The 13,929-nt window shown below is 47.5% G+C and overlaps 1 protein-coding gene across 1 annotated transcript in view; it reads left to right on the top strand.

Moving 5' to 3' along the window:
• Nucleotides 1-3,032: 3,032 nt before the first annotated feature.
• Lin-28 (protein lin-28 homolog) overlaps nt 3,033-13,929 on the top strand; it is a 265,710-nt gene continuing 254,813 nt past the window's right edge. The window contains exon 1 of the mRNA XM_077685211.1: nt 3,033-3,094. Within this exon, the coding sequence (XP_077541337.1) occupies nt 3,055-3,094 (40 nt within the window). The 5' untranslated portion in view covers nt 3,033-3,054. The remainder of the gene's footprint in view (nt 3,095-13,929) is intronic.

Below are 13,929 nucleotides of genomic sequence, written 5' to 3' on the forward strand. Positions count from 1 at the left end.
TAACATCATTCGTTCCATGGCCCGTTGAGTTGAGCTAAGTTTGTTTTCTAGGTTTTTAGTAAGGCGCCAGGTTTCAGCTCCATATGTCACCACTGGAAGTATTCACTGGTTGCATTTTTTTCTTTTGAGTGAAAGAGGTAGCTTACTTTTAATTACTTGGGAGTGCTTGCCGAGTGTTCCCCAGTCCATACCTATTCTGCGCCGGATTTATGTCTCATGGTTGGGGTCAGCACTAACCATCTGTCCAAGGTAGTTATATTCTTTTACTTATTGTAGCGTTTCGTTTCCTAAGCTGAAAAAGACGTTCTTGGCGTGCTTATGATACATTACTGTATATTTGTTCATATTTATTTTAAGCCCCACGACCGTGCTTTCTGTTTCTAGTTCCTCAAGCATTGTTTGCATGTGTTTTGCAGTCTCAATGAGCAAGACTATGTCGTTCTCAAGCATCAAATGGCTCAAGTAATCCCAGTTTATTCTAAATTCTATGTTTTTCCTGTCAAGCTTTTTAAATATCCCCTCCAGACAGGCTGCGAATAGTTTTGGCGAGACGGTATCTCCCTGTCTTACTTTGGGATTTCAAATTTATCGCTTTGCTTTTGGAGGGTTACCCCGCCCTTGCATTCCTTATAGCTGTCTTCTGGAAGTCTTATGTAGGTTTTCGCGCTTCTAAGACGACTGCCGTGAGTATGGAATCAAACCCTTTCTTCTAAAATGTAAATGTCATGTAAAGGGGTTTAGTGTACACGGCAGATTTTTCTATCACTTGGTTGAGGACATGAATGTGATCTATGGTTTCGTAAACCCAGCCTGCTGTATGAGTTGTTGGGAATCCAGGCTGTCGCCTATGCGGCTAACTATAACCTTGGTAAACAGCTTGTAAACAACTGAGAGTAGGCTGATGGTTCTGTAATTCTTGAGGTCCTTGGGAGCTGCCTTGTTATGATTGAGAACAATGTTGGCGTTTTTCCATACTATGGAAACTTTTTCAGTCTTCAAGTATTCCAAAAACAGTACAGCAAGCCTTACCAGTACAATATCTCCTCAATACAATAGTACAACAGTACAATATCCAGTACAATATCTCCTTTGTTAGCTTTACTGGTACAACATCACCACCATTCTTTCGTGGATCACCCGCGGCTTTTACTCTCATCATCACCTTGAGCATGTTTTCTGCATCGTCCTTAGTTACTGCTGGAACCGCGCTATCCAAGTTAGTCCGTTCATTAGCATCCTCGCGTAACGCTGCTAGACTATAATATGTGCATGTATATCGAACCTTCGCGCTTCGTATCAAACCAATGTAGTTCGTTACGTTAGAAGTTTCGCGCTTCGTATCACATGAAAGTAGTTCGTTACGTTAGAAGATGTCTATTTTATTAAAGCGAAAGCTTTCTGAGTGAGACCTCGAAGAAATAATGAACTTTCCCATAGACCGGTCGGTCGACCTAAAAGCCCTGGACACACGGTGCGAGCGCGAAACTGGGCTCTCATTGCGTCAAGACGGTTACTTGAATATCGCGAAAAAGGAACGTTTCTAGATACAACAATGCCATCATGAAGAAGGAGTACAATATATCATAAACCACGCATCCGTGTACATTTAGGTCGTTCGTAGATGCGTTTACTTAGAGCGCGAAAAATCGTCGCATCGGTTTGTTCTTCGTTTGCGATTTGGGTCTTCGAAAGTTCGGCGATCGATTGGGCGCACTTTCAGCGAAGGTTGGATGCCCTTTTAGAAAAGTTTTCGACGCACTTTTGACGCAGCTTTGATGTGAGAAAGCTTTCGAGCTGCTCTTAACTTTCTTTGGGAATGTATGGTAAAGTTTTTGCATACATTCTAATTCATCCAGTAGCAAGCATCTTCTCTTTTGTCCTTAAGTTCCTGCCTCTTGGTAATGTTACTTCAATCCTTGCGCGTTGTCGGCACGACTGTCACTGTTATCGGTTCCGTCGGTGAATTTTGACAGCTTTTGCCGTTCGATTTGCTCGACATTCCTGACTTGCATAGTTCCGCGTTTCTCATTCAGTTACTTAGTTGTCTGAGCTATTCTAGCGTTTTGATGTCATAGACTACTGCTGAACCTGTGGTTGTCTTTGTCATGTTCTCATTCAGTATGCCTACGCTATCTTCACTCTCACCGGTTGAGGTTATGTTTAGACCACCTTCACAAAGGCCATATCCTGACCAATGGAAGTTAAAAAAAAAACGGCATGTCACGCAGTTCGGTTGGCTGAGACGCGAAATGACGTCATTCTTTAAAGTTATTACGACAGTTGCGGCAACTGTCTGAACCCGACCTAAGTCGGAAAATCTGTCCCGAAGCATTGTTCTCAACTGCTTCGCCGTGTCTCTTACTGAGTGCAAGATTGCTTGCCTTCGTTTCAACAGTTCCGTCCTTTTTCTTCTTAGCTCTGGTCTAACTGCGCTTCTCACCAGCCTGTTATCACTGCTTTTAAAGCAACTCTGCAACACTTTCGATAAGCGCTTTCATCCTTTCCTTCGCGTCTGGAAGCATTGTGGAAGATATAGTTATCGCCACCAGGGAGCGGCATGATTGGCTCATCGCAGCAGATCATCACCCATTTCTGTTTTGCTTTTGTAGCTATTTTTTAAAGTGGCTACCGAATGCTTTTCTTGCTGCAACCAGAGTCCTTCAATGCCTTTCTGGTCATGAAACTTCGCCGTCACGCTATGAGAGAGCTTCGTACGCTGCCCAGGGAGGCCGCGCCGCGGCGCTGGTGTTGATCGGAGGGCAGCCGGGGGCGTGGTCAGAGCGCGTTTGGCAGGGAACGGACCACAGAGTAAGATAAAGCAGACGCTCGCCGCCTTATCAGCCGAGCGCTTTCGCTTTACGCGTCGTGGGCCGCTCAAATGGACTTATCATTTTGTGAGTGGCGAAAAAATTTGTTGTGAACGGGCATGCTGCTACTGCGTTCCTGCATTCCGGTCTGGCTACAGAGCAGCGGCGGCCGCCTGATGCCCTCCGATCTGCGGAGGCGTCCCTCGCGGTAGCCTTTGTCCCCGTACGAAACTTGGCCGGGAGTTTCATGACCAGAGAAGCATTGAAGGACTCTGCTGCAACTAAAGGTAAGTTTTCCAATAGCCGCTACACCGCTCTAACGACGTCGTTCGAGCGCTCGAAGAACGCCAAGACCCGGAAAAAGAGAAAAATCTTTTGAGCATGTTTCTCAGTTATCTGGTGGGCATAGAGCAGACATTTTTTGGCGGAGGTAGTTTGTGACCAGTTATCCTAAGTAACGAGTGCATTTGTTGAGTACGTTCTGAAAGCTTTTAAGATATAGAAAAAGAGTCGAAAAAATGTTGCAGGGTCTTCTTAACTGCGCCTATAGCAGATTAACATCGTGCACAATACTTTGATTACAAACACAGTGAGGTTTCCCCGTTTAGGCTTTCCCGTGTCCATTTTCTGTTCATTCGTTTGCAGATAGATTTATGCCTTATCCTCAGGTTATTGCTCTAGAGCAATTCAATGAGTGCCTGCCCTCGGCTATTTTCAATACCTGTTCCGTAGTTTCCTACGGCGCTTTCGCCTATATACCGGCTTTCTCCTACCTCTACGTTAGTCTCCCTTCCCGATAACTGCATTTATTTCCGATCCGGCATCCTCGCCAAACTTCTGTAGCCAGATGTCTGTGCATAGACTCGTACTACGCTGTACTTGAACCTCTTTAACATGAGTAAACATCAGTTAATAATAATTGGTCAATATAAGCAACGAGGAGCTCATTGATAATTTGATTAGTTAGTAAGACCAGCGCTATTCATGAAACTTTCATGCGAAATGACATTTTATGAGAAAGCTTTCTTATGAATATGACAGGGACAAGACAAGGTTACTGACCAGTAGCACAAAATATCAAACACTAAGTTTATGCACAAAAATTTTACAACATTTATGTTTCATAAGGAGCGTCATATTTTTTACCCTTGCGGCCAGCTAAACTCGTTTCATTTTCATGTGCATAAGTATGGTGCTGCATGGCATTAATTTATTTGTAGCTTGAACTGCAAAAAGTAATCCAGAATATAAAGGCTGTGTAACAGTTCTGTATGTTGTGTTCAATAACATCCCGTAATATGTAAGTAGAGGAGCTTTTTATGATGGTCATGAAAAGAGATACATGTACACTGAGTATGCCCCACATGTCTGGTGTGTGCGTTAATTTCATTCAGACGTACGGCAAAAAAAGCAGTAACGATTAATTGGCTTCACATGTTGCAGTTTTTTACGCATGCACCTAAAAAACTAATGAGCAGCTCTTCCAAAGTTACAACTATAACATAATTGCTATTCCAAACATGCCACGAAGCCCTTCTGTAGTTAATGCAGTTCTCTGTTCCCGTTTCCTCAACGCTGGCGCGATACGACACTGTTCCCCCAATTTACGATGCGGAAACTGCTAAGATACTTAACTTTCCTACTCATCGTATACCCCTTTAGGGGCGAAGCCCCTGAGGGGCTGGGGCTCTTGGCGTCTCATGTCGTCGTCGTAACCATCGTCTCATGTAGTCACGGTACTAAAACACTGGGACACTGGTTTACGCCTCGCGCTGTAACGCTTCATAACGCGTACTAAACAGCACCGGTGCATTCGTTCACGCCTCGCGATAAAACGCTTCGTGCTGCAAAGATACGAGACTTTTACACCAAAGCTGCATACCTCTACCCCTCAATGGTTTCATGTAAGCAGGCAAAAACGCCAAGGCGCCAAGAATACACTTATACACTGCATGCTTCGCCCCTCCCCAGGTTTCACGTTAGTGGAGGTGGCCCGAAATTTTTTTAACTCTTGTGTTCGCACTGAAACACTCCCAGAAACCGAGGTCAATCAGCAGTAGGTTTCGTTTACTTTCAACGCTCGATTTGGAACAGAAATTTCCCTTAGGAGTTGAATGAGGCAGGCATACCACACCTTTCGCATTCCCGTGAGGTGAGCCAAGAAAACAGCCAGAGGAGCTCGCTTGAAGCGGCGCGGGAGCACACGCAAATCGCCGGCCACTGCTGGCTCGGTGTAGTCAGCCGGCCGCCCGAGGCTCCAGCCGCCTGCTTGTCCGTTCCATCGGCACTCGCGGTCACTGTGTGCGCGGAGACGACGTGAAAGGGCTGTCGGTTCTTCAGCCGCTTGCTCCTTCCTCCTTGGGCGCCGGCTGACCGGAAGTCCCCGAAGGGGAACACGAGGGAGTGGCCGGCTGGCGGCAGGGAGGCCTTCTTTCTTCCGCCTCTACGCATGCTGATACCGTATTCACGCGTGCATAACATGCGGCCATTGCCCGCAAGGAATCCTCCTATTTCCTTGGTGGTGGAACTCGAGAAGAGGGACGACTGTTATAGGCGGAATAGTATGGGCTTTCCATTGGTAAACTTTCCAACAATGTTGGCCCACGGAGTGAAGGAGGAGAAGGGGGAGGGAATGGGAGGGAGCACAGAAAAAGCTCGGCCATTCCACAATATTTGGAAAAGCTTCTTTTTATTTCAGTCAGCCTTCGGGGTTTTGGAATGTAAGAGCTGATAACGCCTCCTTATACCCCAATGGCCTCAGTTCTTTGTACCACCGCTAATTAAGTGTTCCAGAGTTCAACTGCAAGTGTTCAATTGTACGCGCAGGCAGGTTTTCCTGTGCTCCCTGATGTATAGCCGCAGAGCAAAGAAACACACAAGTAAAAAAAAACACTTTGAACAACAACACGCAAAATCAAGTATTACGGGCCGTAACACTCGAATATGGGCACGCTGCTGATACGTCAACAAACTGTTACTACAAAACTTGATGGTTGTAACTCAATCCCTTGGCAGCTTAATCGAACTCTGCAACACCACCGATAAACGCTTTCACTATTTCCTTCGCGTCTGGATGGATTGTGCAGCTACAGTTGGCGCCAGCCCGAAGCGGCACTGCGTGGTTTGCTCGTCACCGCAGATCCGCCTTCCATTTCTGCTTTGCTTTCGTGGCTTTTGTTTCAAAGTGGCTATCGAATGCGTTCATTGCTGTAACTGAAAAAAAGCCAGCCAATAGCCACTAACGCTGTAATGGCGTAATTACCACGCTCGAAGAACGCCAAGTCTTTCGAAGAGAGAAAATTTTCTTGAGCAAGTTTCGAAGTTATCTGGTGGCCATAGAGCAGTATTTTTTGGCTGAGGTACTTTGTGATCCCGTATTATAAGTGATATACACGTTGGTTGACGATGTTCTACAAGAATTTAGGATTAAGAAAAAAGTTTTAAAAAAGTGTTGCAGGGTCCCTTTAAGTTGCTTTATCTGCCCATGGCGGCGTAGCTCATTCCGGTTTACTTTGTGCCTTATTTTACGCCACAAATTCTTTGGATCTGTGGAGGCGCAAAACTGGTCGTGCAGATATAGAGCTGCCCTCATAAGAAGGCGAACGTGATCGATTGGGAGTAAAATCAAATCACACAGCCTGAGAACCGAGAAAATACGGCTCGTAACGAGAAATACGCCCTGGCCGTGGGGAAAGAACCAGTGCGAGGCGAATGGCCTTAACCCTCCCTCCATCCGTTCTACCCTTTCTCGACCTAACAGCAGGCGGTTAATAAAAAAAAAGCAAATAACGAACGGTTCAGCTGAGGAGGTCGGCCTGACCGGAAGTCCGACTGCCTCGCTTCCGCCTTCACGGCCGCCGCGGCGGTCGCTAATGGAGCCCGGCTTCTTTCTTCGTCCGCACACAGGCGGGGCCCTGGCTCGAAGCGGAAGTAGCCGGACACCCCGGCCGCGAGGAGGCGGAAGGATATGCCGGAAGCGCCGAGTTTGCGCTCTCGGGGCGCGTGCGCTACCGGGCTTTTCATTTCAAGAATGCGTTGAAAAATTCGTCTTTTCTCCCCGCTTTCAATCTCACGTTCCCTGCAGCTACTTTTAGTGGTTCAGGGGAGCGATAAAAGGCAAGGAGGGAGAGGGGCTGATGGTATTGGATAAGAAGCCAGGTAACAGGGCGAAAAAACGAAGCACTATACTTGATGTAAAAAGTAGGGACAAGAAGAAACGACTCATCCGAGTAGTGGAGGGGGGAAGGTAGGTTCCGTGTGCTTTAAGTGAAAAAAAAAAAAAGAACTAAAGTACAGGCCGCTGGTTTGGGGAAGCCGCGCAGAATGGCGATCTAAAGATGTTTGAAGAAAGCAAGCGAAGGCGGGATGGTCAGCCACCCTCGAAGAGTGATTCCAAGTTCTAGAGAGGAGGGCGAAGACATGAATGGCGTGAAGAAAACACGCACGTCGCGTGTTGGAGCCACCTGCCGCGCACGCGCCCGCGTGCGGGAAACGCGTATTCAGGGCGGGGAGATTGTGTCACGGCCAAGAGCGCGAAGCCGATCACAATGCGACGCCTCTTCCGCATTTTATCGCCGCCCTGTACGTTTTCACGTCGAGATTGAAGGTCGGCAGGTGAGGCCGCCACATGGAGTTGTGTGGAGCGCACGTTTCAACTGGTGCTAGTTAATCAGTGGAAATCCGACGTTCCCGCTTGTCTAAAGAAGCGACATTCCATTTCCAACATGAAGGGGTTGACAGCGCATGAAGACGACGACACACAAGGAAGAAAATACAGAACAAGCGCTGTACTACAACTGACTTTTATTTGCTGACAGCAGTGGCTCGTGTCTTACTGAAAGAGTTAAAACGTGGTGACCAGTACTGCCCGGAGATAAGGCGAAGAAAAGATAAATTTGTGGTGGTTCCTTATATGCACAGGGTTGCCCATAACCTACAGAAGGATGGCATGGGCGCAGGTGTTGAAGTTATTTTCTCCACCCCTAACAAACCTTCGAAGCTGTGCCCGATGGGAAATGGCGGGGGCAGAGAAAAAGTGGGCTGCTCAAAGAAACACAGGGAACAATTTGTTCAATGTGATGAAGGCGTTGTTTATTCTCTCCCCTTGGACTGTGAAAAAACCTATATCAGCCAGACGGGTAGATGCCTCAACGACAGGTTGAGGAAGCATAAAAACCCCGTAGGAAGGAGTGTTGTTTCGGTCAACCTAGTTTCGCACTGCGAAGATTGTGGCTGCGTTCCGCTGTTCGGAGAGTGCTCAGTGGTTTCTAGTGAAAAGGATAAGCATACGTGCGAGGTTATTGAGGCGCTCGAAATTGACCGTCTAGAGGAAAACTGCATCAGCATGCCATCTGTCGTGCTCGCAGAAAAAGAAACACAGTATCTAAAGCAATGAGCGTAGAAGGCAGGGCGGGAGATGAGTCGTTACGTCATATTTTGTTGGGCCTTCTTATCGGATGTGTCTTGGATTATATGTCCTTCTTGGTGGAATAACAATCAGTTGTAGTTCAGCGCTTGCTCTGTCTTCTCTTCCTTGTGTGTCGTCATCATCGTCATTCCCCAACTAGCCAGCTAATCCATCCTCGTGAATGCCATTTACAAGTCAGCCAAGCCGGGCACTTCCGGTCAGATGCAGGAGTTTAATTTAATGGGGTGATAGGCTCCTCAACGTTCCTAAACTGACCTAGAAGGTACTACACCACCGTTATTTAAGAAATGAATGTCTGGAATCGATCTAAGTGAGCAGTTTTTTTTAATTCACAGAAATAAAAAAAGGCATACCTGCTGGGCCTCGAACCCCGAACGTTACCGTCAGAAACAGCGACTCCAGCCAATAACAAAAGAGGCCGAAAAGCGAGTTAATTTTAGAAACTGATTAAGAATATAGCAGCAGTGTTGAAAGTGTTAAAAGCGTACCACTGGATGACGGTGGGTGTAACAGCCCAACGAAGTCCGTTTTTCGGGAGCAAGTTGCGTTGGTGCGGAGCATTTATGCGGCGCAAAGTGACGCACCAGAATGGCTGCATCTGTTGGACGCGTGCGTCTGTTTGCTGGAGTTTTGACGGACGGCTTAGCTCCGCTGCAGTTATGTGCATCTTCTTGGATGACTGATAGCTTTCGTAGGCTGTAATAAATGCAGTTTTTCATGCATTAAAGGAAAAAAAATGATAGCTCAATCGGATAGACGTCGGTGCAATAACGCGAGACCCAGTTTCGACTCCGGTCACGTGAAACGTTCTTTTCTCTCACTTCCGTGTTCTCGCGTTACCGGCGTCACCAGTTAGAACACCAAAGCTTCGATTTAAAAAAATTGTCAGAATAACACACGCACACACATATACAAAAAATAGCGAGAGAGGCAGTCACAAGCTAGAGTCTAGTCCAGAGTAGAGCATTAAAACCCCGCACCGCGCTGTGTTTGCAGTTCCAGGGGCCTAAAAAGTACTTCATGCTGAAATTTACCGCCCATAGTAAACTTCACGCCGTCATTGGCGCCGAGGGTAAATGTGGACAAACGCAACACAGTTGTTCAGTGTCCTCTGGTACACCGCAAAGCGGGCACAGAGGTGATGTCACCAGACCGGTTTTCTAAAGAAAGTTTTTGGTGCAGGCTACTTCGATGCGCAGGCGATGTGTAGCACACACTGTTTGCCTGGATAAACCATGAGGTACACGAAACGTACACTGCGGGTCCACAGCGTAAAAGAGGCGTATTGCAGGTCCTGATTCCGACAGTACTGCAATTGCAGGCGGAATCTTATAGTTGTGATTATTCCCTTGACGTCCTCCTTGGATAAATGAAGTTGGGCTGTCGAGCTCTTGGAATGGCCCTCGCGCACGAGCGGATCAGAAATTACATTGCCCGTGACGCCACAGCGTCTGGGCAGCCACTGCAACGAAATAGTATCTCCTTTGCGCAGTGCCTCTGCCTGTATTATGTTAATTTCATGAATAAACTGGCCTTGATGACTTCCTCGCTTGAGAACCGCTTCTAGCTCAGAGCGGGAGTGCAGGATAGGGTTTTGGAGGGCAGTCCTCGATGATCTGTGGCGCAGCTCTCACTGCCGCCAGCTCGGTTTTTGTAGCCGATGTCTTGCGATTGAGTTTCTCGCTCACAGGAGCGTAGATGTATTTCTTTATCAAACGGCTTCTTTCTTTGGGGGGAACAGGGAGGGTAGGGGAGCGGGGGGGGGGGGGGGATTTTTTAATTATCTAGCAAAAGTAAACCTCCAAGGCAGTGTAGCCTTGCTTGCTCGGGTTTGGTTGACCAAGTTTTGTTTGACTCGAAGCTCCCTCTATAAAGGTCTTTGTCTTTCATGTACACGTATTTTCGTTTCCTTATTCGGAGGTGTTTTCGAGGAGTTCACTGAGTTCCCAATCTTGTTAACGAAGGCCCGAAATACACGATCATGCGAAGGTACGCAAAAATTCAGTACCAAGCAGCGATATTCATTAATAGCAACCTGCATTTTCTAGATAGAGGCGGCGTTGGCAAAGCGGTGGAAACTTACGTTTACCAAAAAAGAAAGTGCCTAAATCAGAGGGAGAAGGACATTCAATGATACAGGTAAATCTTCCGTCTCCCATCTGTCCACATGAGGTGGTATTATTAGAGACGTTTTTTTTATTTCCTTAGATTTTATTTGACTGGGAGACGGAACAAGCCACTCTAAGGATTTTTTCTAAACCGAATTTGACTGCGACATAAAAAAAACGTTGTAGGAATTCAGGGCAAACAGCTTACGCCTGTTTGAACACAAATATGAATGCTCAAGTGTTAAAAAGGCCGTTCATCTTGTAACGCCTATGCTTCAAGAATGGATTTTGCTTAATATTGGTTCTTCAGAACAACGAGCTGTGTAGTTGCCGTTCACTGCCCCCCCCCCCCCAAAAAAAAAAAAAAAAAGTTGTATAGTATTTTCACGGTTGGTGAATATGCCGGGAAGCTTTATGGTGTGCGATCTGCGCAAGCAATTTTTCGTTTTTTGGTTTAAGGGGCCGTAAAGAAACAATACCACTTTGTGAAATTTGAGAAAACTAACCTTCGGTAACTCACTCAGCTAGACTGAAGCCACGAAATGTGTTTTTTTAACAAAAAAAACGCCGTAAATATCGAAAAATCTTCAGATTTCGCGCCACAGTGACACCATATAAGGAGGAGCGACGTAGTGTAGGTCAGCGCTAAAAAAACACTTTCATCAGTGTGTTATCCGTACGTCAGCTCTCAAGTGATACGACCAAACAGAACTAGAGGCCTCAGTAGAATTGCACAGTCCTTTTTCTTGGCAGTGGCTTAGTTCAGCCGCCGCAAATCGCGCAGGCGATATTCTGTGACGTGGTAGAGAAATCGTCGGAAAGTAGCTACTGGGGAGCCGCCGCTGCTTCATCGGTTTTTCCCAATAGCTCCACAATTTGTTTAAGGATTGCGATAAAGTTGGTATCCTTGTTATCGGGACGAAGCGGTATTTTAATGAATAGAGCTTGTATTTTGTCTTCATGGCCTATTTAACTCCAAACTCCACTCAATTGGATTTCCTTTGCTCATTTTAAGACGTGGAGTTAACGGGATGTTACTTGACTGCATCTAAGGTTACATTCAAGTTGGCACTTATTCAAGAAAGATCTGCCAGCATGTAAACAATAGGCACTTAATAAATCTAGTTCGTTCAGGCTAGTTGGTTCACGCTTACTGGGAAAAATAAAAGGGGCTCTAACCAGACGAAGACGAAGTAGACACAAAACCTGTACGTGTACTTTGTGTTGGCGCCTCCATGTGTTCTTTGTGTCTACTTCGTCTTCGTCTGTTTAGAGCCCCTTTTATTCTTTCTATTAGGCACTAATGGGTGGCAAACAAAACGGGAAAACTCTGTCAACCACGAGAAGATGCAATATTCGTCATCATTCTAGGCCACTTCAACGTCCCGCAGTGTAAGCTTTTCTTTAACACACTTCTGCCATCGCACTTCGCCACAATCAACAAGCTCAAGACCATGACCGAGCAAGTCACACACATGCTCAAGCGCATAACAACTAAGGCAAGGGGCATGGGTGAATCCGATACACTCCGACTCGTGCAGGCGTTCGTCATCTCGCGGATCACTTACGCAATACCCTATGCTCTGCTCTCAACAACGGAATTGAAGAAACTGGACACCATTATACGAAAAGCCTACAAGCAGGCTCTGAGCCTACCAGTCAGCACCTCGACAGACAAACTGCTTCGTCTCGGACTCAACAATACAGCTGATGAACTCATAGAGGCACATCTATCCCATCAGAGGGCAAGATTAGGCACTACAGAAACCGGCAGATCCATCCTTTCGAGACTTGGACTATCGATTCCGCTTCAACACCCAACACCCCAAGTCACAGACATCCCGCATGATATCAGGCGCCACATTACAGTACCTGTGCTACCGCGAAACATGCACCCAGTGCATCACGCCGACCGCAGAGAAGCAAGAGCCCGTGCTATTTCAAATCGGTATGGAAGCCATCCTGCCGTGGCGTACACGGACGCGGCCCTCTATCCCGGAAGGCGGGCCTCAGTAGCAACAGTTATTATAGGCCAAGAGCACCGCACCAGCGTATCACTGGACCGAGCCAACCCTCTACTCGCCGAGGAAGCGGCCATTGCCTTAGCGCTTACCCAAACTCAGGTTGAGACCGTAATTACTGACTCTCAACAGGCTTGTCGCAACTTTTCCAGCGGGAGAATACACAAAACTGCACTTAAAATACTTCAACAGAAGCCACTAAGAAGACCCGCCAAGATAATCTGGGCGCCTGCGCACATTGGACTCTCAGGGAACGAGATTGCCCATCTCACAGCTCGAGAATTGACCGGCCGAGCACCTGAAGAAGAAGATCTGCGTCCGCTTCCTCTAGTCTCGTTTCATGAGATTACAACGCACTATCGGCTCCAAAGACAAACGTACGCCCCACCGCACAAACAACTACCCAAGGGTCACGATAGAATACTTCGTGCCCTGCAAAGTAATACTTACCCCCACCCTAGCAGAAACCACCACATAGCCCCCACCCTGTATCCCCGTTTGTGCCGCTTCTGCGGGGAGTTTGGAACACTTTTTCACATGGTCGGCGGCTGTACACAAAGCCCACTTGACCCGCCCAATCCCTTCCACACCTATGAGCTTTGGGAGAGCGCCTTGGCCAGCTCTTCCCTCGACGTCCAGCGCAAGTTGGTGGAGAGGGCAGAAGACGCGGCCCGTGCCAATGGACTCCTGGAATGAGGAGGCCACCCTAAGGACTCTTTAATAAGAAACAATAAACATGTTTAGTCTCTCTCTCTCTCTCTCGCCGCAAAAACCCGTTGGTAGCCTCAGTTCACGGACTACCTCCAGGAAACAACTGCAGACTGCCTGTCCGCATTCGATTTGTATCCGATAGTTATTGTTGTAGACATAGAATGAAATGGCACGTGACCACATCCACTGGATACTTTCTGACGTCTTAGTTCAACATTATGTGCCAGACGTGTCCCTGCCCGCGTGACGTGACTGGCGATTCCAACGCCTCATAAAGTCGTCCAAGCCTCTGTCGTGGTGTTCAAGGTCAATGTTCCACGCCGGCTGGAGTGTTACTTTGGTAACAGACAGCAACTCCCTTGTTCAAAAGGAGCTGTTAAACGTAAACCTAGAAAGTATGAGACAGCAAGCGAGCGAGCGAGTGAGAGAGGGGGGAGGGAGAAGGAGAGGGGGAGAAGCGTCCGGTCGTTCCTGAGTTGTTCTTAAAACCATTTTCTGATTTGCGATGGGCAATTCGCAAGCCGCCAGCCTTGCCGGACCACGTGACCGTGCGAGTAACGGAGGGTATCCGTTCCACTCCACCCACGGTGATTGGGGCAGGAACCATATAACGGCGTATACGACCACTCCGGTGTCTATAGGTTCGTGGAAACGACCACACGTGCTGCTTTTGCGGACGCCAGAGCTGAAAAAAAAATATGCGAGCCGTTCAGGTCTGGTAGACACGTTGTCGACGCTCTTGGAGGATGCGGACAGAGGCGGCAGCAGCTGTGCGGCGCATAAAAGGAACAACGCAGTCGGTGGTGGTTATAGTTGGGCGGCGGTTTTCGGCGAACGACGAGTGCGGCAACCGG

The sequence above is a fragment of the Haemaphysalis longicornis genome, unplaced genomic scaffold (genome assembly GCF_048455015.1).
Source record: "Haemaphysalis longicornis isolate Haplotype H1 unplaced genomic scaffold, Haemaphysalis longicornis Haplotype H1 scaffold_9, whole genome shotgun sequence".
Taxonomy (NCBI): Eukaryota; Metazoa; Arthropoda; class Arachnida; order Ixodida; family Ixodidae; genus Haemaphysalis; species Haemaphysalis longicornis.